At 40.4% G+C, this 27,155-nt stretch overlaps 1 protein-coding gene and 2 long non-coding RNA genes across 5 annotated transcripts; 2 read left to right on the top strand and 1 right to left on the bottom strand.

Annotated features, from left to right (window-relative positions):
- Positions 1-10,848: 10,848 nt before the first annotated feature.
- Positions 10,849-13,448, top strand: LOC136459554 (uncharacterized). Of its 3 annotated transcripts, none has more exons than XR_010760225.1 (5): positions 10,849-11,217; positions 11,638-11,826; positions 11,960-12,044; positions 12,117-12,199; positions 12,811-13,448. It is a non-coding gene; the product is annotated as an uncharacterized lncRNA (long non-coding RNA). The 3 variants fall into 3 exon arrangements; XR_010760224.1 differs by having other exon boundaries at positions 12,117-12,411; XR_010760223.1 differs by having other exon boundaries at positions 12,117-13,448.
- Positions 13,449-13,461: 13 nt separating this feature from the next.
- On the top strand, positions 13,462-14,558 carry LOC136459553 (uncharacterized). The gene is made up of 3 exons (XR_010760222.1): positions 13,462-13,555; positions 13,866-13,934; positions 14,181-14,558. It is a non-coding gene; the product is annotated as an uncharacterized lncRNA (long non-coding RNA).
- Positions 14,559-16,177: 1,619 nt separating this feature from the next.
- On the bottom strand, positions 16,178-26,753 carry LOC136459552 (uncharacterized). Its single transcript, XM_066459395.1, has 7 exons — positions 25,427-26,753; positions 25,187-25,257; positions 25,080-25,117; positions 24,888-24,941; positions 24,616-24,721; positions 24,429-24,524; positions 16,178-16,243 (listed from the first exon to the last, which is right to left on the bottom strand). Exons 1-7 carry the CDS (start codon positions 26,613-26,615, stop codon positions 16,193-16,195), a joined length of 1,605 nt encoding a protein of 534 aa, XP_066315492.1. The 5' UTR covers positions 26,616-26,753; the 3' UTR covers positions 16,178-16,192.
- Positions 26,754-27,155: the final 402 nt, after the last annotated feature.

The following is a 27,155-nucleotide window of genomic DNA, read 5'->3' as shown; positions in this document are numbered from 1 at the left end:
GGGCCGAAAGCGAGGCGCGAGGCCCACTAAGGTGAAATGATATTTTTCTAATTATTTTCTATTCCTATTTCATTCAATGCCAATTTTAAGCAATTTCAAAGCAGTTTCAAACTTTGGCCCAAAAATAAAAGTTGCTCAAAAATTTATTCTCTACAACTTTGCTTTTATGACCAAAGTCAAATTCCCAATAGATTTTGAATTACCAAATTAAAATTAATATTAATTCAAACCCTAATTTTGAATAATTATTTTTAAAAGCAAAATTTAGCAAAAATTTAAATATAAACTTTGCTCCAAATTGTATCCTAAATATTTCTAGATGATTTACAATTATAGCCAAATATGTTTTATTAGCCTAGCAAGCATAATTAGGGCAAAAATAACTTTAAACAAGTGTATGCAAAATTCATGTTTCACGAGCATGTTTCATATGTTTCAAAGCATTGTTTCAGTTATTATTATTTACATGATTAGGCATGTATGATTAGGATGCTTGATGATGCATAATATGTATGATTTGCGGTGCCTAAATGCTTGCATAGCACCGGGGTGTTACAAATATTATCCATTATGTTTTCAAGACCGAGTGGAAGACCAAAGTGTGTATGTGATTAAGTTGTCTGAACTGCATTGTATTGGAAATACGTGTGTAACTCAGCGCAAAGATCTGAAGAGGAGTTGCTTAGCGCGCTCCTGAGCCTCAAAGATGCTATTCGACAACCCCGTCAGCTTCAATATCAGTTCTTGATTGGACGGGTATCGGGGAGCGACACCTTCCGCCTCTCGCCACTCCTCCACCGCACTGCTCTCCATCGCTATCCCGAGCCATCCGACTCTCACCACCCCAGCTTCTCTCTCCTCTCTGTTCTTGAGAACAGAAGGAGAGCGCCCATCGATCTCCCTCCCCGCACTGCAATCGGCCGAGGTAGCTAGCCTATGTGAATCCCCTATCTCTCCTCTCCCTCCCCATGCCCTTGGATTCATGTATGGTAGCCGAAATCTCCGGTTGGCGAAGCTCTAGAGGCTAGCCATGGCGGACGGATGCAAGGAGCACGACGTCCATGTTCTGCTTCTGTCCCTGCCTCCCTCTCTCTTCGTTTATTTTCTTCAGCCAGCTAATCACGCTGCAGCCCAGGAGTCCACTACGAAAAGTCCAAAATGCTACTGGGCCATCATAACCTCACGAGAAGGGTCCAAGTCCTCCCATTTGACAGCCATCTTCTAAAATCCATATCTCTCCCATCCGAACTCCGATTCCATCTATGCTTCTTTCTAAATTTATCTAAAATCAAAACCTATCTCCCATATAAATTTCATGATTTTAGAACTCATTTGAGTAAGTGTTAGTATTTGATTGTGTTGTTTGCGCGTTATAGGTGACAGAGTGAACAAGCATGAGAACGAAGACGTCGAAAGCGAGTACCGCGAGTTTGACGCCGAGGACCCAAACTACCAGCGGGAGTTTGCTGAGGACGTCGACAAAGGCAAGTCCAATCTATTTCTTTTTGATGCATGTTGATCCCATTTTTAAACACAGACCTTTCAAAAGCCGTGGGGCCTCTTAGAGTCCGGGCGTTCGGACCGAATTCTTTGTCTGGCACTTTTCCCGCGCGAACTTCCCGCTTAGGCAGCGCGCGCGAGCGAGTTTGCTATTCACGTTCCCAGCGCGCACGGCAGCGCCTCCATACTGTTCCTTGTTGGGCCGTTTCTGTACTGAGCGTTGTGGACTGTTTCTTAAGCATGCCGTTTTTTATTCTTCAACATCATTTCCATAATGTTTCTTTTGGTGTCCATATTCAATTTTGCTATTGAAGTTTTACTAAGAACGTTGTGAAATGTTACTCAGAACATTTTGTACATGACTGCTATCGAACTAATTCATTGATGACACTATTAAATAAGAATAAGATGCATAAAGAAAGTTTAGAACATAATGCAGATAAGTTATTGAACAATTAACCTTGCTGCATATTAACAACATTAAAACTTATAAACTTCTTCAAGTTCTCACCTTGAAAGAATTTTTTTAGCCATAATAAGCTGTTCTTATTATTAACTAGAGTATGGTTGTAATCCTAGAGAGAAAAATAAATAGAACAAATCTAAAGAGGCAGATCATAAGTATCCATGAAATTTAACGAACTGTGTCTTCAAATATAACTCATTTGTTTCCGTAAGACTATCTTCAAACTTTTAGCTCATAGAATCAGAGAAATAGTTCACCTGTACAAGTAGAAAAGAAATTGTTACTATTTAAGTACTTGTAATGGTTATATTGGAAATAGAACTAATATATGAAAACTGTAATGAAGTTAAAATAGATAATGACTAATACTTACATTATCATCATAGAACTTTTTCATGAATTCTGACTTTGACTTATTGTGCTGAGTTGTTACTACTTGGAATAAGAATTTTGCACGTAGAGGTAACACATCAATCTGTAATGATTTTTTTCGAAAATAATTCATTTCACACAATACAAAGTTAATTCAGAGGTTCATTACAAATATCTAGTCAATATTTAGCTTTAGCCGAAGAATATTAGCAGGTGATATGTTTTTGCTTACATTAGAGAATTTCTCTATTGTCGTCCCGTCAAAAGTCTGCATGAACTGCAGCACAAAGATTCCTGAATCATACCTACATTAAGAAAAGACTAAATTAAATTAAATCTAAACAGGTAAGGAATATAATTTTTCGTGCATGAAAATTTACAAGATAAGTAGTATCAATACAAAACATACGACACAAATTCAATAGCAGCATACTGTTTACATTAATATGGTTCTTGAATTCACTAAAAATAGGTAGTGAATATGGTCTGTTTTACATATTTCATTCCGCTGTTATTTATCTATCACTGTTCTCATAGTGGACATATGATGTTCACCAAGGATATAGATGGTGTTCTCATTATCATTTTTGAATGTTCTGTTATGATACATGTAAGCCTGAAACCTAGATCTCAAAGATTATTTGCTATACATTTATTGGAAGTAAGCACAATATGACATAATGGCAAATTGGAATTTATTATATTAATACACAAATGAAAGGAGTACATCATAATTACCTGAAATTGCACTTAGGAATGTTCAAGTACTAAACTTGAAAAATCATATATATTCTAGATGAGATTCTGATGGAAATTGGCTTCAAAAAATATCCTAAAATTTCTGATAACATTATGAACTTTGTTGGCTGAGACATCTGTGTTTTTATTTGGGTCAAGAACATGGAAAGATTTGCGAAGAAAGTTCACAACAACCAAAACCCATTGACCATTTACAAAACAAGGGATATGTAACTGTATTTAAGAAAGATATATCAGTGTAAATACAATAGAAATTGAAATTTGAAAACAAATTTGGAATAACTTACAAGTTTAGCACGATGAAGAGTAAATCCAACACTTTCTAGGAATGTAGCTTTGTATTGGTTGAAATCAAGAGTATCTTGGATCAGGATAGACTATATACAAACAGATGAATTAGTTACATGAATAATGACAAGACATTTATTTATTGTTAACAAGATGATATTTACTGTAATTGAACTGTCAAAGAATTGCAGGAAAAGATGACCTTCAATAAGGGACATTAATTTCTGATTCAATGACAGCATCTTACAGAATCAGTCCATCATATGGAAATGCAGCCAACCACCATTCATTATTGACAAAGAAGTTTTGTAGAGGTCAACCCAAGACGATCCAATCTGAATTAATCTAAAACTAAATCATGAAAAAATGAAAATCAATTAGCTCCTGTTTGTATCCATTCATTTTGACATATTCACTTGGAATCTACTTAAAATCCTATGGTATTTGGTTTGGGTCCTTGATGATAAAATGCATGCAGAGAAATGTTATCTTAATAAAAACATTGAACACCTCATTTACTTAAAGAGAACATAGAAATATACAATACAGAACATCACAATTCATATACGAGAACTTCATCTTGTCATCATGCAGAGATGCAGCTAGTATTCTTGCAGTTATTTTATGATGGTCAACTATAGAACAACAAAAGTTTGATAGGTTAAATGGAATCATTCATTGTGAAATAGAACATCTGATGTACAACATTGCAACCTAAAAATAAAATATAGATGTTCCATGGACATGAGATATTACCCTCTTTCGTTTCTCACTATCTTATCAGTCACAAGATGGAAGAATTTTTCTTCTATGTCACTACTAAATATCAGTTGAATGATCCTGCCTTGATCTTCTGGAGACTCATTTGTTTCTTTCAGTTGATTTGTTTCCATGTTGGTTATATGCCCTTTCTGAGAATGATCTAAACCAGCTAGAATATTCTTTGTAATGTCAGCATGCTTCGAAGATGCTTCTAGTAAATCAGACTTTGAATTATCCAATTTGACACCTTCCTCAAGAATCATTTGTTGAGCGCTTTTGAAGCTCTTCTTCAATCCTCTGAGTATACTACTATCATAATCTTCATCTAAATATAACTGATACATTTTGCCAAAAAATCAAAATTTGGGAAATCAACATTTTCTTTTGGACACTGATAGGTTGGAGTGAAAAATGATAATGATTCATTAAGGGACAATCCATAAAATTTCCCTTGCTTCGTACTGTTCTGAAGAGAATTTTCGTTTGATGTTGTATCTCTCTCTTCTTGAATATTGTGCTCCATGTCTTTTCTTGGTAAAATATGTGATGTCTGCTGCAAAGTTTGGGTTACAGGAATGTGTGGCTTCTGGAGTCTCTGCATAACTGAGTCAACAATGTTCTGATCACGACTGACTTCAACTTGATTGCATTGTGTTTTAGTTGCAGCATCTTTTTCTCTAGAAGCAACACATTCTTTGACTGCCTCTGATGTATGACTTGGAACAGAAGAACTGACTGCAATTGCAACAGATTCTTTCATAGGTGGTGATGGTTGGTGTGGGACATATGGAGTTTTTGACTTCTGTGAAAGAGTGTTCATTTGAGCAACATTTTCCTCATTATGAAATGTAGTCAAATTCTCTCCAACATTTTCAGAGGTTGCTCCAGGTTGTTGAAAGTTTTTGGCATGTGCTATTTCTGCCTCATTGACCATCTGATTAGTTCCAAGACTCTGTGACCTAGAATCATATTCTTGACAACTGTCTATGATATCAAGTAGAGGTACTTTTGAGTTAACGAATGACCTATTTGGTTTGAAGCAGCCTATATGATATAAGGAAACATAATAAGAAAACATGAAAGGGTATGTGAAACATTATAAAGACAATCTGAACAAAAAGACAATCAAGAAGGAACATCTAAAATGTGGTGAAGGAACATTACAAACCAGTTATTATTAATAACCTGTAATTACTTAATAATTATCATCTTGCATAAATTTTACAATAAGTTGACATACCTTCTAAAATGAGGGAATGAAGATCATCCTGAATGAACTTGATAATATCTACAAGGGTAGTATCTGGAATATCAATCTTTGGTTGACAAGATTAAATTTCTTTCCAAAACAAGTCCTCAAAGGTTGGAATTGCATCATTTGAAAAATCTTCATATATATAATCTTCAGAAAGTTTCATTGCATGAAGGTTGTATATATCGTTGAATCCTTTAGAAGAAATATCAACCAAACCACATTGATATGTTGAATCCAGAATTGGAAGATGAGGCATTTGATGGAAATTATTCAAGAAATAAAATGTTTCTTCATAGGATGGTAAGAAAGTAGGTGAACTTCTATCACATGATGAATGCTCAAGAATGCTTTTGGAAATATGCTCTTCATCTGAATCAGTATTTTCTAAATAACAAGCAGTTTTCTGTTTCAAGTTATTTGTTGGCATAGAGATTGAACAGCCTTTCGAATTGATGTACATATGCCTGGAAACGATGATTGTGGAACTGAATCCCTTAGCTTCTGGAGAAGTTCAGAAAAATCTTGTACTGGCTCAAAGTTGCAATAATATGTACTGAAACATGATATTAGATTTTCGAGAAAAAGTGTGTATGTTCATGCAAGCAAACTTGTAACACAAGTTTCAGTGCTTACATTGTTTATTGTATCAGAACATGTAGTATCTGTTACCATAGATTGAATGAAGTTGATAAAAGAATCTGGTGAACTTTTGTTTGAGTAGCAATCATTGAAGGGAGTACAACATAAATGTTTCAACTGTAAAGAATAAATAGATTCCTTCCATTAACATACATATGCATAAAAATGTTATAATACAAAATTTTTTGATATGATTTCCAATTTCAATTAATCTGAAACTAAATCATGGAATCATAGTAATGAAGTGCATGCAGAAATCTTTTTGATGATAAAATACACTAAAAATCTTATTTACTGAAAGGGAACATCAAAATATACAATGCAGAACATGTAATGAGTTGTTGTAGAACATCATGTTCTGCTCATATAATTTTCAAAGATGCAGGTATTCTAGTTGCACTTGTTTTATGATAATGAAGTATAGAATATTGAAACAGTCGTTCTGATTATTCATTGTGAAAAAAAATTATTGAGAAATAGGAAATGAATATAAATAATACAAAACGTTTTAACATCAGTACTAGCACCTGTAATCTACCAAAGCTTTTATGATCATCTTCTGTAGAATCAAGAAGGGTCATTGCTTTAACAATTGTAGATGACCATACATGTATTTTTGGACAATGTAGTCCTAAATTGAATTCTGAAGTGCTAAAAAATTCAAGGTATGCAATCTGCAAAAGAAAGTGAAATGCAGTCTCAATTAAAATGTAATTTTATTGTAAATCCAAAGAAATATAAAACTTTATTGGAATTGTTCAGATTTTGGACATTACCGATAAGAGATGGCAGCGTCCACCATATGGGCTTCCAGATTTCTTGAATTTACTCTTCTTGTACTTTGAAGTGTAAGAAAGGAACCATTCAATTACGTAAGAGCACCGATTCAACTCAGCAATATCATTTACATTCATTACGGCAGAGTAGTAGCGGGTACTACAAACAGACCATTTATAAGGCAAGGCAGTTTCTAGTGCAAGATACCAGCACAGAAGGTGTTACGTAAGCGTGGAGGTCGGTGAACGACAAGAGTAACATGGTGAATGTGGACAACCCGTCGCAACGCACGGGTATTTTGGCTAGTAATAATAATAAAAAATAATAATAACGGTAGATAACTTAGGTGTTGTTTGGTTGCATCGTATAAATGTAAATGCAAATAGTAATCGAAGACACTGCAAATGGAGCCAAATTAAGCAAATACTGATTTTGTTTGGTTCTCATCCGTAAAGGAATCGGATAAACAGCCACACATACGGAACTCGTGCATCTAGAATCTTGCCGATGCCGGCCTCCCTCGTCGGGGCGTGTTAGGGTCTGGTCACTCGGACCCTAACCCAGTGCCAATGATTCTTCCCGCGCTCCAGCTGGTTCGTGTCCGCGCGCCGATAATTCCCGCATCATTCCTGTCCGCGCCGAGCCGAGGCTACCAAAGAGCGCGCGCTCCAGAGTCCTTTATTTGCAGTGGATAGATCACGTGATAGCACTGTTGCCACAAAAAAAATAATTTATTGAAAACTGCTCCTTCACATGCATGCATACTCTGAAAAGGAAAACACACTGAGAATATGCCTACGTAAGCATCTGCACAAGTTTTAAAAAGTCATAGAACATCGTATATATACTACGTAAACATCAAATGTATCTCATATAATATAAATAATAAATAATAAAAATACAATAAAAATATTAAAGTAATTAATTAGAGTAAATAACTAAGTAAAAAATTTCACATAGAAACATGAATAACAAATGAAAATATATAGAAAATAAAATCAATGAATAACTTAAATAAGAAAGGAAAAAAGAAAATTTTAAAATTATATGGTATATGTGTCTTATCTAACACATGAAATGAAAAAAACTTTAAATAAAAACAAAAATAGTTCATATAGTAATTATAAGAAACAATACAAAAAAAGAAAAAATAGAAAAGAAAAAATAAATAAAAATAGAAAAAAACAAAAAAGATTAAGAAAATGAGAAGAAGAATAAACCACACGAGAAAGAAAAAGAAAAAGAAATACTCCTATAAGGAAGGAAAGAAAAAAAAGATAAACATACCAACCTATGGGTGAACATAGGAAAAACAAAAATGGAATAAAAAAATTAGAGTAAAAGAAAAAAGAAATAAAAGAAAGAGAAAATAAAATAGAGATAAAAAAGGCAACGTAATAAAATAAAAAAGAAATATAAGAAAAAAAAGAAAAGAAAGAAACGTGGTTTCCAGACACATGCACTGCTTGCTCCGCATGTTGCTGTTACTAGGCCTAGAGAAAAAGTCAAAGAAGCAGTCCAGCTGCAGGTGCGGTGCTCGCGCGGACGGGAGCACGGGAACTGTACTCGGTGGACGGCTCCCGTCCGAACGTTCGGACGGGAAGAATTCTGTCCCTCATCCGGCCCCTCACGCCTATGCCGCGCAGCCCGGGCCGGGGGTCACCGCCACGTTCCAGCGCGGTGGCCGCGAGCTCGTATGTGCCGATGTCGCGCGGGTTCACACCGCACGGCCTCGCACGCGGCGTGCGCGCCCAACTCGACGACGTCATGCAGCCAGCGCCCGGAGAGCAGCAGGCCCCAAACGGCCACGTCTGGCGTCATCGGCATCGCCCAGATCGCGTGGTTCAGCTGCCCGGCACGGACGTGGGCATCCCGAGTCATCCGTACTCCGCGACCGGTTGCAGTTGCAGGTCGGGTTTTTTTTTTCTTGAAAAGGGGAAATAAATTTTCATTAGTCACGTGATCCGGCTAAATCGCCGGCCACCAACAAAGCTACAGAGTCTGGTACATGATCTTGCCACATCAGAGGACCCTCCCTACAGTTCGAGCCAATGGCCGCCAGGGTATGAGCTACAACATTACAAACTCTGGGTACATGAGAAATAATACATGCAGAAAACTCAAAAAACATTTGAGTTTTGATCTCAGCCATCAGAATTCTAATCACTGATCTATCCGTAGTTGGGTCTGATAAAAGCTTTAGCAACGGTAGCTGCATCGGTCTCCAAAATAACACGATCCATTCCTAATGCAGCTGCCTGCTCTAGCCCCTTCAAACAAGCAGTGGCTTCAGCATGTTGGGCTGACAAACAATTTTCCGAACCAGCTCCTGCCACAACCACCTCACCAAAGTGGTTCCTAATGACATAACCCCACCCAGCACTAGTTGAACCTGGGATAAAAGCCCCATCGCAATTAATTTTGTACATATCTTCAGGTGGAGCTCTCCACGTTGGCTTGTTAGGAAGTGCTGAAGGTTGCTTGGCCAAATGAACTGCGTCTCTCCATGCCTGAAAATGGAAACAAACATCATTAACAACTTCCTGTGCAGTTTTCATCCTTTCACCAGAATTTACTTTATTATTACGTGCAGACCACCAGCACCACAAAATCCAAATTATTTTACATTGGAAATCATTGTCAAATTCCCATATTTTCTCCAACATCGCCTTAGGTGAGGTTTCTCCCATCAGCATGATTCTTTTGTCCTCCATGTTTAGCAACTGCCAGCCATGTCTTGCTTCCTTGCATTTAAAAAAGAGATGACCTGAATCTTCATCAAACCTCGAACACACTGGGCATAGAGTGTCTAGATCCACTCCCCTTCGTGCAATGTTAAGTTTCACCTGTAGAGAATTATGAGCCATGCGCCATACAAACATTTTAACTTTATTTGGAACATCCAGCCTCCATATTTTCCTCCAATCAAATCCACTTCCTACAGAACCTGAGGAGGAAGCATGGCAGTGTTCGGCTGGTATGAATGTTTCACTGTTCAGGCTGGAAAACACTGTTTATGCTGGAATGTTGTGAGAGAAAAACACTGCTCCGGCTGAAAAAAAGAAGCCGAACAAGCTGGCTTGTAGCTCAGCCGAACACCGCCATTATTGTTTTGATGGTCCCTAATCTTTTTTCCTAAAGCATATGCAGATTTGACAGAAAAATTTCCTTTTGGATCTGGATGCCATGCTGGGAAGTCTTCCCTTTGCACAGATAGTGGTAAGGATAGGATTATATTTGCATCTTCCACCCAAAATGTGTCCCGCACAAGTTGTTCATCCCAATCTTCTGTGATTGAGTTAATCAATTCAGAGACTTTATGCAGGATGGATGTACCCCTTGGAGTAATAACCTTCATTGTATCTCTGAGGAATCCATGGATCCCTCCAAATATTAATAGAATTTCCATTCCCAACCCTCCAGATTATGCCATTCCTTAAAAGTTGTACACCTTTCAGTATACTCCGCCATGTATATGAAATTCCTCCCTTTGGTTTTGCCTCAAGTACGTTCCCCAAAGGAAAATATTTAGCACAAAGAACTTGAGTGCACAGTGTCTCTGGACATACCAATAGTCGCCATGCTTGTCTGGCTAACATGGCAATGTTGAAAACATGCAAATCTCGGTAACCTTCTTTGATTTTGTGATCTTTTCCCAACTCACCCAATGAATTTTGTCACTTTATCTTGTTGACTCCACCAATATCGCCCAATCATTGCTGATATTTCGTCACACAATCCTTTTGTTAGATCAAAGCATGATATGGCCTGTGCCACCGCTTTGATCATAATTTCCTTTCCTGCTTTTGAGAGGAGTTTCTCTTGCCAACCTTGAATCCTAGCCCATATCTTTTGTTTAATCTCTACAACTAAAACATTCATAACTATTTCATCCACAGGTGCGACACCAAAACCGCTCCATACGATCAGATCAGGAAGACAACACGCACTCGCTCCATACGATCAGCTCAATCCCCATAATAGCCGCAGCTGAAAGGCAAAGATCAATTCCCACTCGCTTTCCCCGCGATAGCAGCCTCCGGCTCTCTCGTCATCCATCCAGCAAAATGGAAAGAAAATCAATCACCAATTACTCCTCAATCACAGCAATCCCGTCTTCAATCACCGCGTGCATTCCTTCCCCGCATATGACACACGCAGACACGCAGTCAACTTCTCGGCCGAAACCATTGCTAGAGCCCCTGTCGCTACCGTCCTTCCCCGCGGCCAGACACGCACACGGCACTCAGATCCAGTCGGTCACTCGGCGGCGGCGCTCTCCAATCCAAGGCGAAGGTGACGCACGGTGGATGGGGAGCGCGACCAGCGGCCGGGTGTGCGTGCCAGGACAGCGGGCGGTGCGGCCAACGGCCATATACGCACACAAAGCGGACGCAAGGTGAGCGTTTGTTTCCTGTCACTCTTCTCATGTGGTTGCTGTTTGCTTTTGCTAAAATCTGAAGTCATGTACTACTGGGTTGATGATTCTCGAACTATGATCTGCTAATTGATAAAATATTTTTGAAGTGGATGCCTAGGATAGGTAGAACATCTATGTTTTTATATTCTTCTTGCTTCTGTAAATAGATACACAAAAGAAGTGTACATATGCAAGACATCGATCTCCTAATCCTGTGTACAATTGCAGTTTTATAAATTATAAATTTTGATCGGACTTATTCACCTCGTAATCCCAAGTACAATTGCAGTTTAATAAAATTAATTTTGATCGGACTTATTCCAATTTTTGTATAATAACAATAGATGAGAAGAGATTTATACTGACCGTGTTAAATGTTTTTTATTTGTTTTTTTCCAGTGCTTCATGAGGAGGGTTCCAAGTGTTCTTCGTACTAAGGAGAAGCAACTTTTCATTAGTGGCTATAAATGGGTTGTAGCTTAATCAATGGTCATCCAAGTTTTATGTCGTAACAAGTGTTCTTCGTACTCCCTCCGGTTTGCAAATGTTTGACGTTTGAGAATCAAATGTTTGAAGTTTGAAAATCAGGTTCATAGAACCATCTAAATTCACTACTACTCATGTTATCTATGTGAGGCAACATTTATTTCTGATTTCCATTTTCAGGCCATTTTCACCTTAATCTACCATTTGAAATCACTTCTGCATTTGATGCATTCAGGTGGAGTCGTCCATGGACACGAACCAGTGGCGCAGCCGGAGCTAGAGCCAGAGCCGCAGTGGGATCAGCGGCGGAGGATCTGACTGTAAGATGCCAATATCTGTGCCCAGCTTTTTTTTTGAAACAAATATCTGTGTTCAACCAATTATGTTTTCAGGCATGAACTGACTGTACTATAATGGAGAAGGTTCGACACCCTAATGTCATTCAGTTCGCCGGAGCTGTCACTCGGAACATACTGTAATCTTCTGACCAAAAGTAATATAGCACCATGTCTTTTTCCAATGGAAAACAAAGTTACCGTAATCTTCTGACCAAAAGTAATTTTGAGTGTGCCACTGTTATTTACATGTGTATGAAAATTATCCTATGATGGGTTGACTTCCTTATTTTTCTAAGGAACTCAGGAAGGCTTATCAGTCAGTATCCAGATATGGCTTTGATATTGCCAGGTACTTCTAGGTTCTGATCCCGACAAGAGCTGAAGAAACCAAATATACACCATATATGAAGTATTTATATATGATGAGAAACTGTCATATATAGTATGTTTATGGCTGTGCATTTTTATTGTCTCATATATTGTATTAGTTTGAATGTGAATCTGAAAAAGATTGCAGTTCACAAAGTTGATATCTCCAATGCAATCTAAACAACTTAGGTGATATCTTCTGTTATGCTGCTACTGTGCTTTCGTAGCAGCATGATTTTTTCTCTTTTGGTCAGAATAACCTTAATGCACTCATGAGAAAAAGTGTGACCGATTTCCATTGCTATTGCCATTCTACTGTCTTTCCTTATTTCCTTATCAGTTATCACCTCCTAATGCTTCTGCCATCTTTGTTTTCCAGGCGAAGTCCATCTTCACCTTTGGATTCTACAGCTTGCTAGCAGTGCATCATCTTAGGATTATGGAAGATACTCAAGGAGATGGTGAAATATTCCTCTTTGTAGTTATAGAGGGGTACTTGTTCATTAACATTATTTTTCTCAGAATTCTAATCTCTTTTCACGATTGCAGCCAAGGTCAAGATCTTGTTTTATCTCTACTCCTAAAAAGCCTGACAATTGTCAAAACTAGCTCCCTTCACTCCCTCTCGCTTTGCCTCCCCCGCATTTGCAAATATTGTTCCTGACGTGTATGGGACACTGCCTTCGTTCATGTACAAGAGTTTATATTCGAGTTGCATGAAGGATTTAGGTTCAAGTTCTATGGACTTCCCTTATTCAGTCTAGCCATTTAGAATTTTAGATGCAGCTTTCGTAAATTTGAGTGCAATGTACACAATCAAGTGTTTATTCTTTCAACTATGATTAATGTTCCATGACCGTATCACAAATTTAATTATGGCTTAAATGTGACATCCCTTATGCATTTATATATTAATTTAACCCTTGAAATTCTTTATTTTGTAGAAAATAGCAATTTTATATTTGAACTAAGAGGCATGTTATTTAAAAGTTTCCTTACGGTGTAGGAGGGTGAGACAATCTACGCAAGAGAATGGAGTTTTCATTGAAATTTGTATTGATCATGGATCTACTCCATTGCAGAAACATGTGATCAGATCTTTACTACTCTCTTTGTTTTAACTTGTAAGTAGTTTTGACTTTTCTAAATACATAGCTTTTGTTATTGTGTTATCTATCTTTGCTGCACACGAACAATCCTTCATGTTCTCCCACTGCAACATGATCTCAGCATGGGGAAAAAAACTTGAGTTATATATTCTAATTGTTCATCCTTTATAAAGTTGTGGATATCACAATTAAAGTATCTTTTTAACTGTACAAACCACGTAAACTTGAATCATGATGTCATTTTTTCTCTCATTGCAACGCACGGGCACTTTACCTATCGTCAAAATATATGTGGTTTGACTCTTGGAGAACTGGTGGCGTGCAGATATTGGCGTCGCGGGTGGGACAGCGGCGGCATGGATAAGGCGATCTCCGTGAGCATAGCTAAGATTAGGTGGTTATTCCCGTTGCAACGCACGGGCATGATCCTAGTATACTCAAACATACGTTTCTTTGATTTTCCAATATATACTGGCAGGCCAAGGTACTTCTCATTATTAGCAGATTGGCTAGTTCCCAATGCCATCAGTACCTGATCCCTCATATGTGTTGGTGTATTAGGACTGAACATAATAGAGGTTTTGTCCTTGTTTATCATTTGGTCTGACACATCCTCATACAGGTTTAAAATATGCTGCAGGGAATAAACACTTGAGGTTGTTGCTTTGATCAGCATTAGAGTATCATCTGCAAAGAATAAATGGCTGACACAAGGGGCACCCGGGCAAATACGAATTCCTTCAATGCTGCCATTTTCCTCTGCGTTTTTAATAAGAGCAGAAAGGCCTTCCGCACACAGGATGAAGAGATATGGCGATAGGGGATCTCTTTGCCGAAGTCCGCGTTGCGGTCTAAAAGATTCAGTGTATTCCCCATTTATTCTAATTCTATAGCTTACAGAGGTCACACATTTCATAACCAGTTCTACCCACCTCCGTGCGAACCCCATTTTCTCCACCATCTTCTCCAGAAAATGCCACTCGACTCTGTTACAGGCTTTACTCATATCAAGTTTGATTGCTGCATATCCTTCTATGCCAGATCTTTTGTTCCTTAGATAATGGGTCATCTCATATGCAAGGAGAACATTATCAGTTATTAATCTTCCAGCCACGAAGGCACTTTGCGAGGGAGAGATGATATCCGGCAAAATTTTCTTTAAACGGTTCGCAAGGACTTTGGAAATTAATTTATATAAAACATTGCACAAGCTGATAGGACGCAAATCTTTGAGTTTCTTTGCATTTTTTACCTTGGGGATGAGCACAATGACGGTGTCGTTCCAGCCCTGCGGCATGGGAGCTCCATTCAGTACACTTATGACTTCTTTCTTGACTTGATCACCCACCAGGGACCAGAACCTTTTGTAGAAACACTGAAGGTATACCGTCTGGTCCTGGGGCTTTCAGATCGCCAATGCTCCTCAAGGCTTCCTCTATTTCCTCCCCCGTGAAAGTTCTAAGTAAGGTCTCATTCATATGTCTTGAGATCCTTCTGTGTACACAATTGAGAATTTCTTCGGTTCTCTGATCTGCATAGGAAGAGTAAAGATTTTTGTAGTGGTTAATGATAAAAGGTTTTAGTCTCCTCCCCGTCACTACAGCACCATCATCTCCATGTAAGCTTTTTTATATAATTTATTCTCTTCCTCTCGGATGCACTTGCATGAAATTTTTTTGTATTACGGTCTCCTTTTGTGAGCCATGTCCTATGAGCTCTTTGTTTCCAATAAATATGGAGTTGATCTTCTAATCTCTCTAATCTGTACCGCAGGACATGCTCCCGATTCACATTTTCCTGGTTCAGCTGCCCTCTTGTACATCTTTCTAGCTCCTTTCTTATTTTACTAATTCTCCTCTCCAACTCACCCAGAACATTTCTGTCCCAGTTATGCTCTTCATCTGAATCAGTATCTTCTAAATAACAAGCAGTTTTCTGTTTGCAAATAAGAGATGGCAGCATCCACCATATGGGCTTCCAGATTTCTTGAATTTACTCTTCTTGTACTTTGAAGTGTAAGAAAGGAACCATTCAAGTACGTAAGAGCACCAATTCAACTCAGAAATATCATTTACACTCATTACGGCAGAGTAGTAGCGGGTACTACAAACATACCATGCATAAGGCGAGACAGTTTCTAGTGTAAGATACCAGGTGTTACGTAAGCGTGGAGGTCGGTGAACGACAAGAGCAACATGGTGAATGTGGACAACCCGTCGCAACGCACAAGGCACTTTTGCTAGTAATAATAATAAATAATAATAATAATAATGGTAGATAACTTAGGTGTTGTTTGGTTGCATCATATAAATATAAACGCAAATAGTAATGGAAGACACTGCAAATGGAACCAAATTAAGCAAATACTGATTTTGTTTGGTTCCCATCCGTAAAGGAATTGGATAAACAGCCACACATACGGAACTCGTGCATCTGGAATCTTGCCGATGCCGGCCTCCCTCATCGGGGCGTGTTAGGGTTCGGTCGCTTAGACCCTAATCCAGTGCCGATGATTTTTCCCACGCTCCAGCTGGTTCCTATCCGCACGCCGATAATTCCCACGCCATTCCCGTCCGCGCCAAGCCGAGGCTACCAGAGCGCGCGCGCTCCAGACTCCTTTATTTGCCGTGGATAGATCACGTGATAGAACCGTTACCACAAAAAAAAATTATTGAAAACTGCTCCTTCACATGCATGCATGCTCTGAAAAGGAAAACACACTGAGAATATGCCTACATAAACATATGCACAAGTTTTAAAAAGTCATAACTGTTAAAGTAAACATCCAAATTAAATCCGGATTATACCATTATGTTTCTTGCAATAAATCCTTCAAAACAAGATCTCATATGGATATACTTAGATAAAATTTTATAACGGACATTTATCTTGTGAAGATAAAACATTTTTTTATTGAGTAGAAGCAATGTTCTAAGTTCAGAAAAACAATGTTCTGCCTTTATAAGAAAAATGTTCTCGATTTACGAGAACAATATTCTAGTTATAGGTTCATTGAATTGGTAATATAATAACCACAAAAAATAAAAATAATAACAAAGACTATAAGTATATATATATATAAACAATAACAATAAATAAATACCATAAATATAAATAAAAATAATAAAATTTAGAGCAAAGCAAGAGCGAAGCAAAATAAAACATCACATTATACTATGGGGAACATTATAAAACATATCATAAAACATCACATATATATAACATGGACATCACAAACACATAATAGAAAAGTATATATTAGGTGAACATCACAAAATACAACAAAGAACATCGTATGATGCTACATAAAACATCATGAAATACGTCATAGAACATCAAATGTATACTATGTGAACATTAAAAACATATCATAGAATATCGTATGTATACAATGTGAACATCACATAATATGTCATAGAACATCGTATGTATAATATGTGAACATTGCAGAATACATCATAGGACATCGTATATATACTACGTGAACATCAAATGTATCTCATATAATATAAATAATAAATAATAAAAATACAATAAAATATTAAAGTAATTAATTAGAGTAAATAACTAAGTAAAAAATTTCACATAGAAACATGAATAACAAATGAAAATATATAGAAAATAAAATCAATGAATAACTTAAATAAGAAAGGAAAAAAGAAAATTTTAAAAATTATATGATATATGTGTCTTATCTAACACATGAAATGAAAAAACTTTAAAATAAAAACAAAAATAGTTCATATAGTAATTATAAAAAATAGTACAAAAAGAAAAAAAATAAATAAAATAAATAAAATAGAAAAAACAAAAAGATTAAGAAAATGAGAAGAAGAAAAAACTACACGAGAAAGAAAAAGAAAAAGAAATACTCCTATAAGGAAGGAAAGAGAAAAAAGATAAACATACCAACCTATGGGTGAACATAGGAAAAAGAAAAATAGAATCAAAAGAAAAATTAGAGTAAAAGAAAAAAGAAATAAAAGAAAGAGAAAATAAATAGAGATAAAAAAGGCAACGTAATAAAACAAAAAACAAATATAAGAAAAAAAAGAAACGTATCTGGGTTTCTAGACACATGCACTGCTTGCTCCGCATGTTGCTGTTACTGGGCCTAGAGAAAAAGTCAAAGAAGCAGCCCAACTGCAGGTGTGGTTCTCGCGTGGACGGGAGCGAAGCAGCCCAACTGCAGGTGTGGTGGTCGCGCGGACAGGAGCGCAGAACTGGTGCTCGGTGAACGCGGGCGCAGGAACCGTACTCGGCAGACGGCTCCGGTCCGAACGTTCGGACGGGAAGAATTCCGCTGTTGGAGGCCTATTTTACATCAAAATTTCTAAATTGGATTGCATGGCAAGGGATAGCTAGTCTCTTGGAGTTGCTCGTGGTTCCAAAAAAAACCCATTTTAAAATATTTGCTGGTGAATGGTGACCCAAAGGTGTTTTATGAAACTCTGATTAGGCCAGAAGAGCTGCTAGTGCTTGTCACTGCCATGCGGGGATTGGGTGTCTGTGGGGCCCGCATGGCGGTGGCAGAGTGCGAGGTGAGCCGTGTGACGCCCTCTCTTGCCTTTGACTTTGCACGAGGTCGACTGGTCGAGAGACGGAGGAAGGTGGGGCACTGGTGAGCGGCACGCCGGCACTGCGCGCCTGCCCAGGCGCGGGCGCGGGGAAAAGATGGTCGTGTTCGTGTTCGATGAACGACAGGGGAGTTGTTGGAGGAGCCGGGGAGGACGAGGGAGGAGGGATATTTGCTGGAGCGACGGCCACCACACGACACACGTGTGCCCGGTCTCTGCGTTACAGAATTCCGGCGAGGAATAGCAGCCACGGTGGAGGTTTCGGGTGATCCGTGCACCCATCGACGTCAACCTCACCGAGGCTATCCTGCCTCGCGTCCTATTTCCACAGTGAAGGCCTGGCGTTTATATGGCGCTTCTGCCTTCTGGTGCTGCGACCTACGGTGCGTGTAGTTGCCAAGCCTAACAAGTTTGGCTTGTGTTGGACCAGCTGACCAGGTTTTATTGACATCACGGTAGGAGTAGCGTCAATGGATTGTGGGTCACATCTAGCAAGTCTGCTGCTTTTCATACAGTACTTGTGCATCAGGACATATGGGCTCGAGGAGGGATTTGGCAAAGCCTGGATTTGCCTTTCCATAATTCAGACTTGGTCTAGCTTTCTCGTGTACTCCCTCCGGTTTAGTAAATGATGTCGTTTTAAGGTTGTCTTAAGTCAAATATTTTAAACTTTAGCTATAAATACATTATGTTGGATTGAGTTTGTAAATATGAAAGTGATGTAAATAGATTCAATATATTAACTATATTTTATAGCAAAAAGTAACAATTAAAATTGTTTTTTTAGACCATGTCACTGTCTAAAACGACGTCGTTTAGAAAACCGAAGGAAGTTCTGTAATTAGAAAGTCTTTTTTACTCTAATCAACTACTCCCTCCGGTTTCCAAATATATGTCGCTGGAGCCTTGGAACCTGAGGAGCCTAAAGGATGTCGTTTTGTATTTTTTGCTCCAATCTGAACTACTCTACCCTTCATTTATTTTGCATGCGCATGGGAACAAGGTCCAGTTTAGTTTGCAAAAAATTTTGCAAAATTTTTCACATTCCCCGTCACATCGAATCTTTGGACGCATGCATGAAGCATTAAATATAAATAAAAAATAAAACTAATTACACAGTTTAGACGAAATCCATAAGACGAATCTTTTAAGCCTAATTAGACTATGATTGGACACTATTTGCCAAATAACAACGAAAACGCTACAGTAACCATTTTGCAAATTTTTTTTTGCATCTAAACAAGGCCCAAGGCGCCGCTGCTCCGCTCAATTTAATTCGCGTCGTTTGGTGCTTCGCTTTCTTGCTTGCTAGTACTAGTACTACTAGGCGCCGATGGTTGCTCACAGGACTAGGAGCCCAAGCGCCAGGAGCTACACGTTTTGCCTTGGACCATGACTTCATGGAGGACAAGGAGCATGTCACCGACGACGAGCGCCTCCACGCCCGCCTCGCCGAGCGCCGTCGAGCCCGCCTCCACGTCTGCCTGGTGGTGTCGTGGAGGAGTGGCACGGCGACCGGCTCATCCAGGTGACCGGCAGCACCGCATAGTCCAAGAAGCAACACGGCCGATGACACGGCTCTCCCAAAAATTTCTTCTGTATTTGAATCACATTAACATCCCCAGCCTCCGTAGCTTCAGTCCACGTATTCTCCACCTTTTCCCAGCATCCCTCCTCCTCTAACCATTTCACCTCAAATTTGGGAAGAACATCATGTGCGAAACATCTACTACAACTCTCCTTTTCACCACAATCTACCGTTAATGGCCTATGATCAGAATGTCATGTGCGAAACAGCTACTACAACCCATTCCATTTATGTCCTAAAACTAATCTATTTTGTTAGGTTCGGAATTAGGATGGGATGATTCACCAACCCACTCCAACCAAACACCCAATTCATACTCCTTCAAGAGGCATATTTTTACTAGTAATATTGTCATATGTGCTGTAAAGGTCAATGGATCAAACATGACGTTTTCTGCAATATCCTAACAGCATATGTTTTTTTCTGAAAAAAAAACATGAGAGCCATTTTTAAAATTGAAGTCTAAAAACAGTTATACCATTCAGATAAATTGAAAAATCTGAGTTCATTGTTTGCTATGCAATGCTATACTCGTAATATTAGCCAATGTTTTCATTTTTTCGTCATCTTACAGTAAAGCTGTTGCATATGCTTCCAGACTGCCCAGCCATGCTTCAACAAATGGGCTAGAACCAGCTACATTGGGTATTCAGAGCAACTCCCTGCCTGTAACACATTTCCTTATGACACACACTCAAACTATGGCACTTATTAACAGCAATTGCAGCAGTCTCCCCTTTCCGAAGAGCTATCTGCCAATGCATCCAGTGAACAGCCACTTTTGCCACCGCATCAGCTGACTAGTTGTGTTTTAACCTCATAAGATAAAAACATTGGTGAGAGTTTCGATATACTCCCATCTCCTCTACCGTCATGTTGCGAACAATATTCCCTCTTATTGAAACTTTCCTATTTTAGATTGTTATATACTCTTGATGACAATTCTATTTCTATGGCTTGTCCAAGCAGTATATGTTTCAACAACACAACAACAACAAAGCAGTATATGTTTCAAGCATAAATTTAAAAGTGAACTTGTAGCCGCTTAGAACGGTTTATCCTTCAAATTCTCAAAAATGTTGTTTAATTTTTTTTTGTTTAAAAACAAGTTGAATGGGACTCCAGAAACAATAAAGGCTCTCTGGAGTTGGGAAGAATCGAGTAATTGTATAATCTAGTGGCATATGAGAATCCACACACCAATTTTCTTAGTCCTCTAGTAAAGCTATTCGACCATACCCAATCTCTTTGGATTGGTATAAAAATTCTCCTTGCAAGTCTGTATGGAACCTGCTTTGTCTACTATTGCTATTCTTATGCATTGTAAGTCTATATGGAACCTACTTTTTCTACTATTGCTATTCTTATAGTGCACATGCATTGTAAGTCTGTATGGAATCTACTTTTTCTACTATTGCTATTTTTAAATTCTTATAGTGCACATGCATATATGCGGCCTGTTCGCTGGTTGGTTTCTGGACTAGCTGGTGCTGGTTTGTTGTGAGAGGAAAACACTGTTGGCTGGCTGGTTTGGGCTGACTGAAACCAACAAGCGAACATGGTGACGATCCTGTGGAACGAGGTGTCTAAACTAGTGATAGGCTGCTACATTTTTCAAAAAGAGTTCTCCAGTAGAATGCCTTTTTATAGTCTGAAAGGAGGCTATATGAAAATTGATGGCACTTTGTGCTTTGAGATTCTTTGATAGCTTGCCTTGAGATCCAAAAGGAGACTTTCAGAGACGGTGATTGTTCTTGGCTTCGGAAGGTTTACTAAGGACCTCGGATGGGAAAGTGGGCGACAGGGGTTTGTAAAAATCAGGTTATACGGGTAGTTCGGGTTCTGGACACATCGCCCGAATTACCCAAAATAATTTTGGATTTCTAGAGTTGCTATCCGAATTTGTGACCGGGTATTCTGGGTTCGGGTCTGGGTATTGGGTTACGGGTAATTTGCCAAGGCCTCCGCCACCCCGGCCACCTCCACGACAGCTCGCGTCGTTGGGGCCGACGTAGTCTAGGTCACGAGGGTCGGGGTAGTCCGCACCGCCAAGTCGCGGTCGTGGAGAAGCCTGTTGCGGATCCGCGTGAGGGCGAGGGGTGGGCTGGAGACGCGAACCCTCGCGGGCAAGCGCGCGGGAAAAAATCGACGGCGCACGCGGATGAGGAGAGAGCAAGCGCGACCAAAGGCGCGCAAAAAACGCTCCTAAAACTGTCATTTGTGGGATTGGGCAAGAGCCCCTAGCTGGGTGCCGAGGGGGAGTTTTGGATGCCCACCCAAATTTCGGGGCCCAAGTGAAGATGTCCCAAAGCGCGCGGGAAATTCTCTTTGGCTGTGAGAAGGAAGGGGGTAGCCTAGGGCTACATCATGCATGGAGCGTTTTAGGAACACCCTGGAAGATTGTGGCCTTGAGGATTTAGGATGCGTTATGGACATCTTCACTTGGAGGAATCATCAGGGCTGCAGGATACATAAAAGAAAGACTTGATAGAGCTATTGCATGTAATGAATGGAGAGGTTTCTTTCCGTTGGTGGGCACCCAAAACTAGGGCCCAAAATTTGGGTGGGCACCCAAAACTCCCCCTCGGCACCCAGCTAGGGGCTCTTGCCCAAGCCGACAAATGACAGTTTTAAGAACGTTTTTTGAGCGCCTTTGGTCGTGCTCGCTCTCTCCCCATCCGCGCGCGCCGCAGATTTTTTCGCGCGCGCTTGCCCGTGAGGGTTCGCGCCGCCAACCCACCCCTCACCGCCACGCGAATCCGCAATAGGCTTCTCCGCGACCGCGACTCAGCGGTGCAGACCCCTCGCCGCCACGCGAATCCGCAATAGGCTTCTCCGCGACCGCGACTCAGCGGTGCGGACTACCCCAATCCCCTCGACCCAGACTACGTCGGCCCCCGCGACTCCCCAACGACGCGAGCTGCCGTGGAGGCGGCCGGAGTGGCGGAGGACTGGGCAAATTATTCGTAACCCAATACCCAGACCCGAACTCAGAATACCCGGTCACAAATTCGGATAGCAACTCTAGAAACCCGAAATTATTTTGTGTAATTCGGACAATGTGTCCTAGAACCCGAACTACCCGTATAACCCAATTTGTACTAACCCCCGTTGCCCACTCCCCATCCGAGGTCTTTAGAAAACCTTCCGAAACCAACAACAATCACCATAAGTCCTCTGAAAGTCTCCTTTTGGACCTCAAGACAAGCTATCAAAGAATCCTAAAGCACAAAGTACCATCAGTTTTCATATAGCCTCCTTCCAGACTATACCAAGGTATTCCACTGGATAACTCTTTTTGAAAGATGTATCAATGTAGCAGCCTATCACTAGTTCAGACACCTAGTCCCACAGGATCATATATGCATGTGCAATATAAGAATTTAGAAATAGCAATAGTAGAAAAAGTAGGTTCCATACAGACTTACAATGCATGTGCACTATAAAAATAACAATAGTAGAAAAAGTAGGTTCCATACAGACTTGCAATGCATAAGAATAGCAATAGTAGACAAAGCAGGTTCCATACAGACTTGCAAGAGAAATTTTTGTACCAATCCAAAGAAGTATGGTCGAATAGCCTTACTAGAAGACTAGAGAATATTGGTGTGTGAATTCTCATATGCCACTAGATTATATAATTACTCGGTTCTTCCCAACTCCAGAGAGTCTTTATTGGTTTCTAGAGTTCCATTCAACTTATTTATTTTAAATTAAACAATATTTTTAAGAATTTGGAGAGCAAACCGTTCTAGACGGCTACAAGTTCATCTTTAAATTTATGTTTAAAACATATACTATTTTGTTGTTGTTGTGTTGTTAAAACATATACTGCTTGGACAAGCCACAGGAATAAAATTGTCATCAAGATTATATAACAATCTAAAACAAAAAAGTTTGAATAAAAGAGAATATTGTTCACAACATGACTGCAGAGGAGATGAGAGTATATCGAAACTCTCACCAATGTTTTTACCTTATGAGTTTAAAACACAACTAGTCAGCTGATGCGGTGGCAAAAATGGCTGTTCACCGGATGCACTGACCGGATGCACTGACAGGCAGCTCCTTGAAAAGGGGAGGCTGTTGCAATTGCTGTTGATAGGTGTCATAGTCTGAGTATGTGTCATAAGGTACGTGTTACAGGCAGGGAGTTGCTCTGAATACGCAAGGTAGCTAGTTTCAACTCATTTGTTGAAGCATAGCTAGGCAGTCTGGAAGCATAGGCAACAACTTTATTGTAAGATGACGGAAAAATAGAAACATCGGCAAATATTACGAGAGTATAGCATTGCATAGCAAACAACGAACTCAGATTTTTTCAATTTATCCGAATGGTATAACTGTTTTTAGACTTTCAATTTTAAAAACGGCTCATGTTTTTTTTCAGGAAAAAAAATATATGATGCTAGGACATTGCAGAAAACGTCATGTTTGATCCATTGACCTTTACAGCACATATGACAATATTACTAGTAAAAATATGCATCTTGAAGAAGTATGAATTGGGTGTTTGGTTGGAGTGGGTTGGTGAATCATCCAATCCTAATTCCGAACCTAACAAAATAGATTGGTTTCAAGACACGAATGGAATGGGTTTATCCAATCTACATAACTTGATATATCCAACCAAACACCTTTTAAAAGAGGAGATGGTCTGTTCCAGAACTACAAGTCCACATAAGAGATGGGGGCATATCATAAGCATCACCAATGTTTATACCTTAAGAGGATGAAACTCAACGAGCGGCTTGTTGGATGGTGATGGCTGCTGTTCATACACAGGGTTGAGGGGCTGATCCAGCTTGCTGACGCATTGCTGCGGTGTTTGAAACATCATATTTTAGTTAAAATCTTGCCATATGATGATGAGAAAATGACATGGGGAACAGGGCAAATGGAATGCATACCAGATTGGTTTGAACAGGTTGGACTTCTGAAACATGATCATTCTGAACAATACTGTGGGCTTCATTTCGTGCACGCTTGGTTCTCTCAGTAGCCATGGCCAGGATACTGAAAAACAGCATGTCATATTAACCAAAATACCTCCAATATCAGGGAAAACTAATAATTAATAAGCAAATATAGGTATCAGAATGCAATGAATGGACCTAAACAGGATCATTGGTGCAGACATGCCTAAACAGAACAGAGGTCCCATAAAATAGAAGAAACTTGCCTGCGCAGCCGCTTCATTTCAGGGTGCTTTTCAATATGTGGAAAACACTCTGGCCTGGTAAACAGTATCACATCAAATTTAATTAGCAAATATATAGCTATGAAAACATACAATAAATGAACTAAACACGACCATTGCTTGGTGCACACAGGCTTTATAAAAGAATGGAGTTCCCCTGACTAAGAAACTTGCCTGTAGAGCAATTGTGGAAGTGGCCTGACAGCATGGATCTACACACAGAGAGGAGAGAGTGAGTTGGAAACAATTCTTTGAAATATGGAGTTATGCAAAATACTTACCGATGCATTCTTTCTATTATTGGCAGAGCTCCCCACCCGTACCATCTTGCGACATGCCGAGACTTCAGTGCCTACAGAAACAGCAAAATTCATAAGTAATGCCACAGTCACATTCAGGGAGCTGCAAAGATGCAGGAAACGCACGAACAAAGATGGTGGCATTGTCAGATGGCTGGTTGTCAACTGGGACCAAACACAAAAACAAGATGAAGGAAAGGATTGGAAGCAGCATGTTGGTACCTTCAGATTCGAGCAGGTAACAACTAACTGGAGTTATGTTCAGATACCGGGACAATGTACAGGGACGGAAAACTTGGTTGGAAGGGTCATGTTCCTCGAAAGAACACGCTACAGCTGCTTTGACAGTCCTGTTTCCGAGGTCAACAGCCACCACCCATCCACTCCGATCATCAGGTTCCGCCACGGACATGAGGTAAAGAATATCGTCACCATCAGTGCGCAGGGTGGGGAAAGCCGAGTACAGGTCACTGAGTGTCAACTTCCCGCAAGCTTTGCCCCTTAGCCTTGACACCAATGCCGAATGCTTTGTTTCGTCGACCAAGATGTCATCACCACTAAGAGTGCAGTCCTTGCGCCAAAAGTTTGAGCAAACCGTCCGACTCCAGGTCACGGCCCTCCAACAATCCCTTGACTTGGGCTTCTTCTCATCCACGCCATTGCGCTTGAGCGACGTGATTAAGTCTGAATCGTACAGAACATCCTTGTCGGTGGGGTCGTTAGGCTCTTCAGTCATGTGACGCTCCATCTCAAAAAACTTGAGCACCCCACTGAAACATACCAGATCCCGGAACGACCTTGCAGCAGCTCTTGGGATTGGGAGGGATGCTTGAACTTTGTCTCTGTTTCCAGGCAATGGCTCGGGCAATGGTATGAAACGAACAACAGGGGGATCTTGACGCACGTCACATGCCACCAAGCCGCATGAGAAATCAACCCAACCTAGTGAGCCTTCTCCAAGCGCGATCACCTTATCAGGTATAATCTTCCGTACTCCGGGGCATGGATTGAGCAGTGTCCTAGTGCTCCATGCTTTGGTCTCGGACGAGTAGATTTGAAGGTGATAGTCTGCGGGGGCATCAGGGGCGTCACATAGAGCGGCCAAGAGGTAATGATCCCTGTGTTCACCGAGCACAACGCCGAACTCCGAGACCCTGCCCAGAGCGGTGCCCATGTTGTCGTCGTCGGGAAGCGGAACCCATTCGAGCGACGGCGACTCGCCGTAGCCGCCGGCCTTGTACATGAAGTACTCATCCTTACCGTAGTGGGAGTAGAACTGGGCGCGCAGAAGGACAAAGCGGCCGTCCGCGCCAACCACGTGAGGCAGAACAGTAAAGTCGCGGGGTGTAGGGTCGGGGGGCGGCATGTAGCAGTACACGGAGAAGCAGGAGATACCCGGTGGCTCCGCCATCCAGAAGGAGACGGATACGACATAGTCTCCCTTCGATGCGGCAGTGGCCGTGGTCAGGTTACTTCTATTGCCGTTGGTGATGTAGACCCGCTGACGGTCGAGGAGAATCGAGCCCAGCCGGCGGGAGGCGTTGGCGGCGGCGCCGGGGGGGATTGACGGAATCGATCGACCCGGATGCCATGTGGGATCCGGAGGCGTTGGCGGCGGCGCCGGGGGGATTGACGGAGTCGATCTGCCCGGACGCCATGTAGGTGGGGTGGGATCGGATTCTGGGGATTCGGTGCGTCGCCTGTGGGAAATTGGGAGAGGCAGTCGGCGAATTTGGGGATTAGGGTTCCAGTCCCTCTCTTTTGTGGGTGACGAACTGAACTAGGGTGTGTTTAGTTGCCTAAACTTGACATCAAAAAGTGAACTGAACTGTAGCGGTACTGTAGCATTTCGTTTGTATTTAGTAATAATTATCCAACCGTTGACTAATTAGGCTCAAAACGTTCGTCTCTCAAAGTATAACCAAACTATGTAATTAGTTATTTTTTTACC

This window comes from Miscanthus floridulus, chromosome 6, assembly GCF_019320115.1.
Source record: "Miscanthus floridulus cultivar M001 chromosome 6, ASM1932011v1, whole genome shotgun sequence".
Classification (NCBI taxonomy): Eukaryota; Viridiplantae; Streptophyta; class Magnoliopsida; order Poales; family Poaceae; genus Miscanthus; species Miscanthus floridulus.
The sequence above is the reverse complement of the archived record's forward strand: the minus strand, read 5'-3'. Positions and strand labels throughout refer to the sequence as shown.

Bases quoted from the DNA above. Each gene is read 5' to 3' on its own strand.
- LOC136459552 (XM_066459395.1), bottom strand. From the start codon at position 26,615: ATGGCGGAGCCACCGGGTATCTCCTGCTTCTCCGTGTACTGCTACATG. The intron at 25,258-25,426 runs GTACCAACATGC...CTGTTTCTGTAG, and splicing joins TTACCTGCTCGAATCTGAAG to GCACTGAAGTCTCGGCATGT. The intron at 16,244-24,428 runs GTATAAACATTG...TTTCCTTTTCAG, and splicing joins TTGAGTTTCATCCTCTTAAG to AGCATGCATGCATGTGAAGG.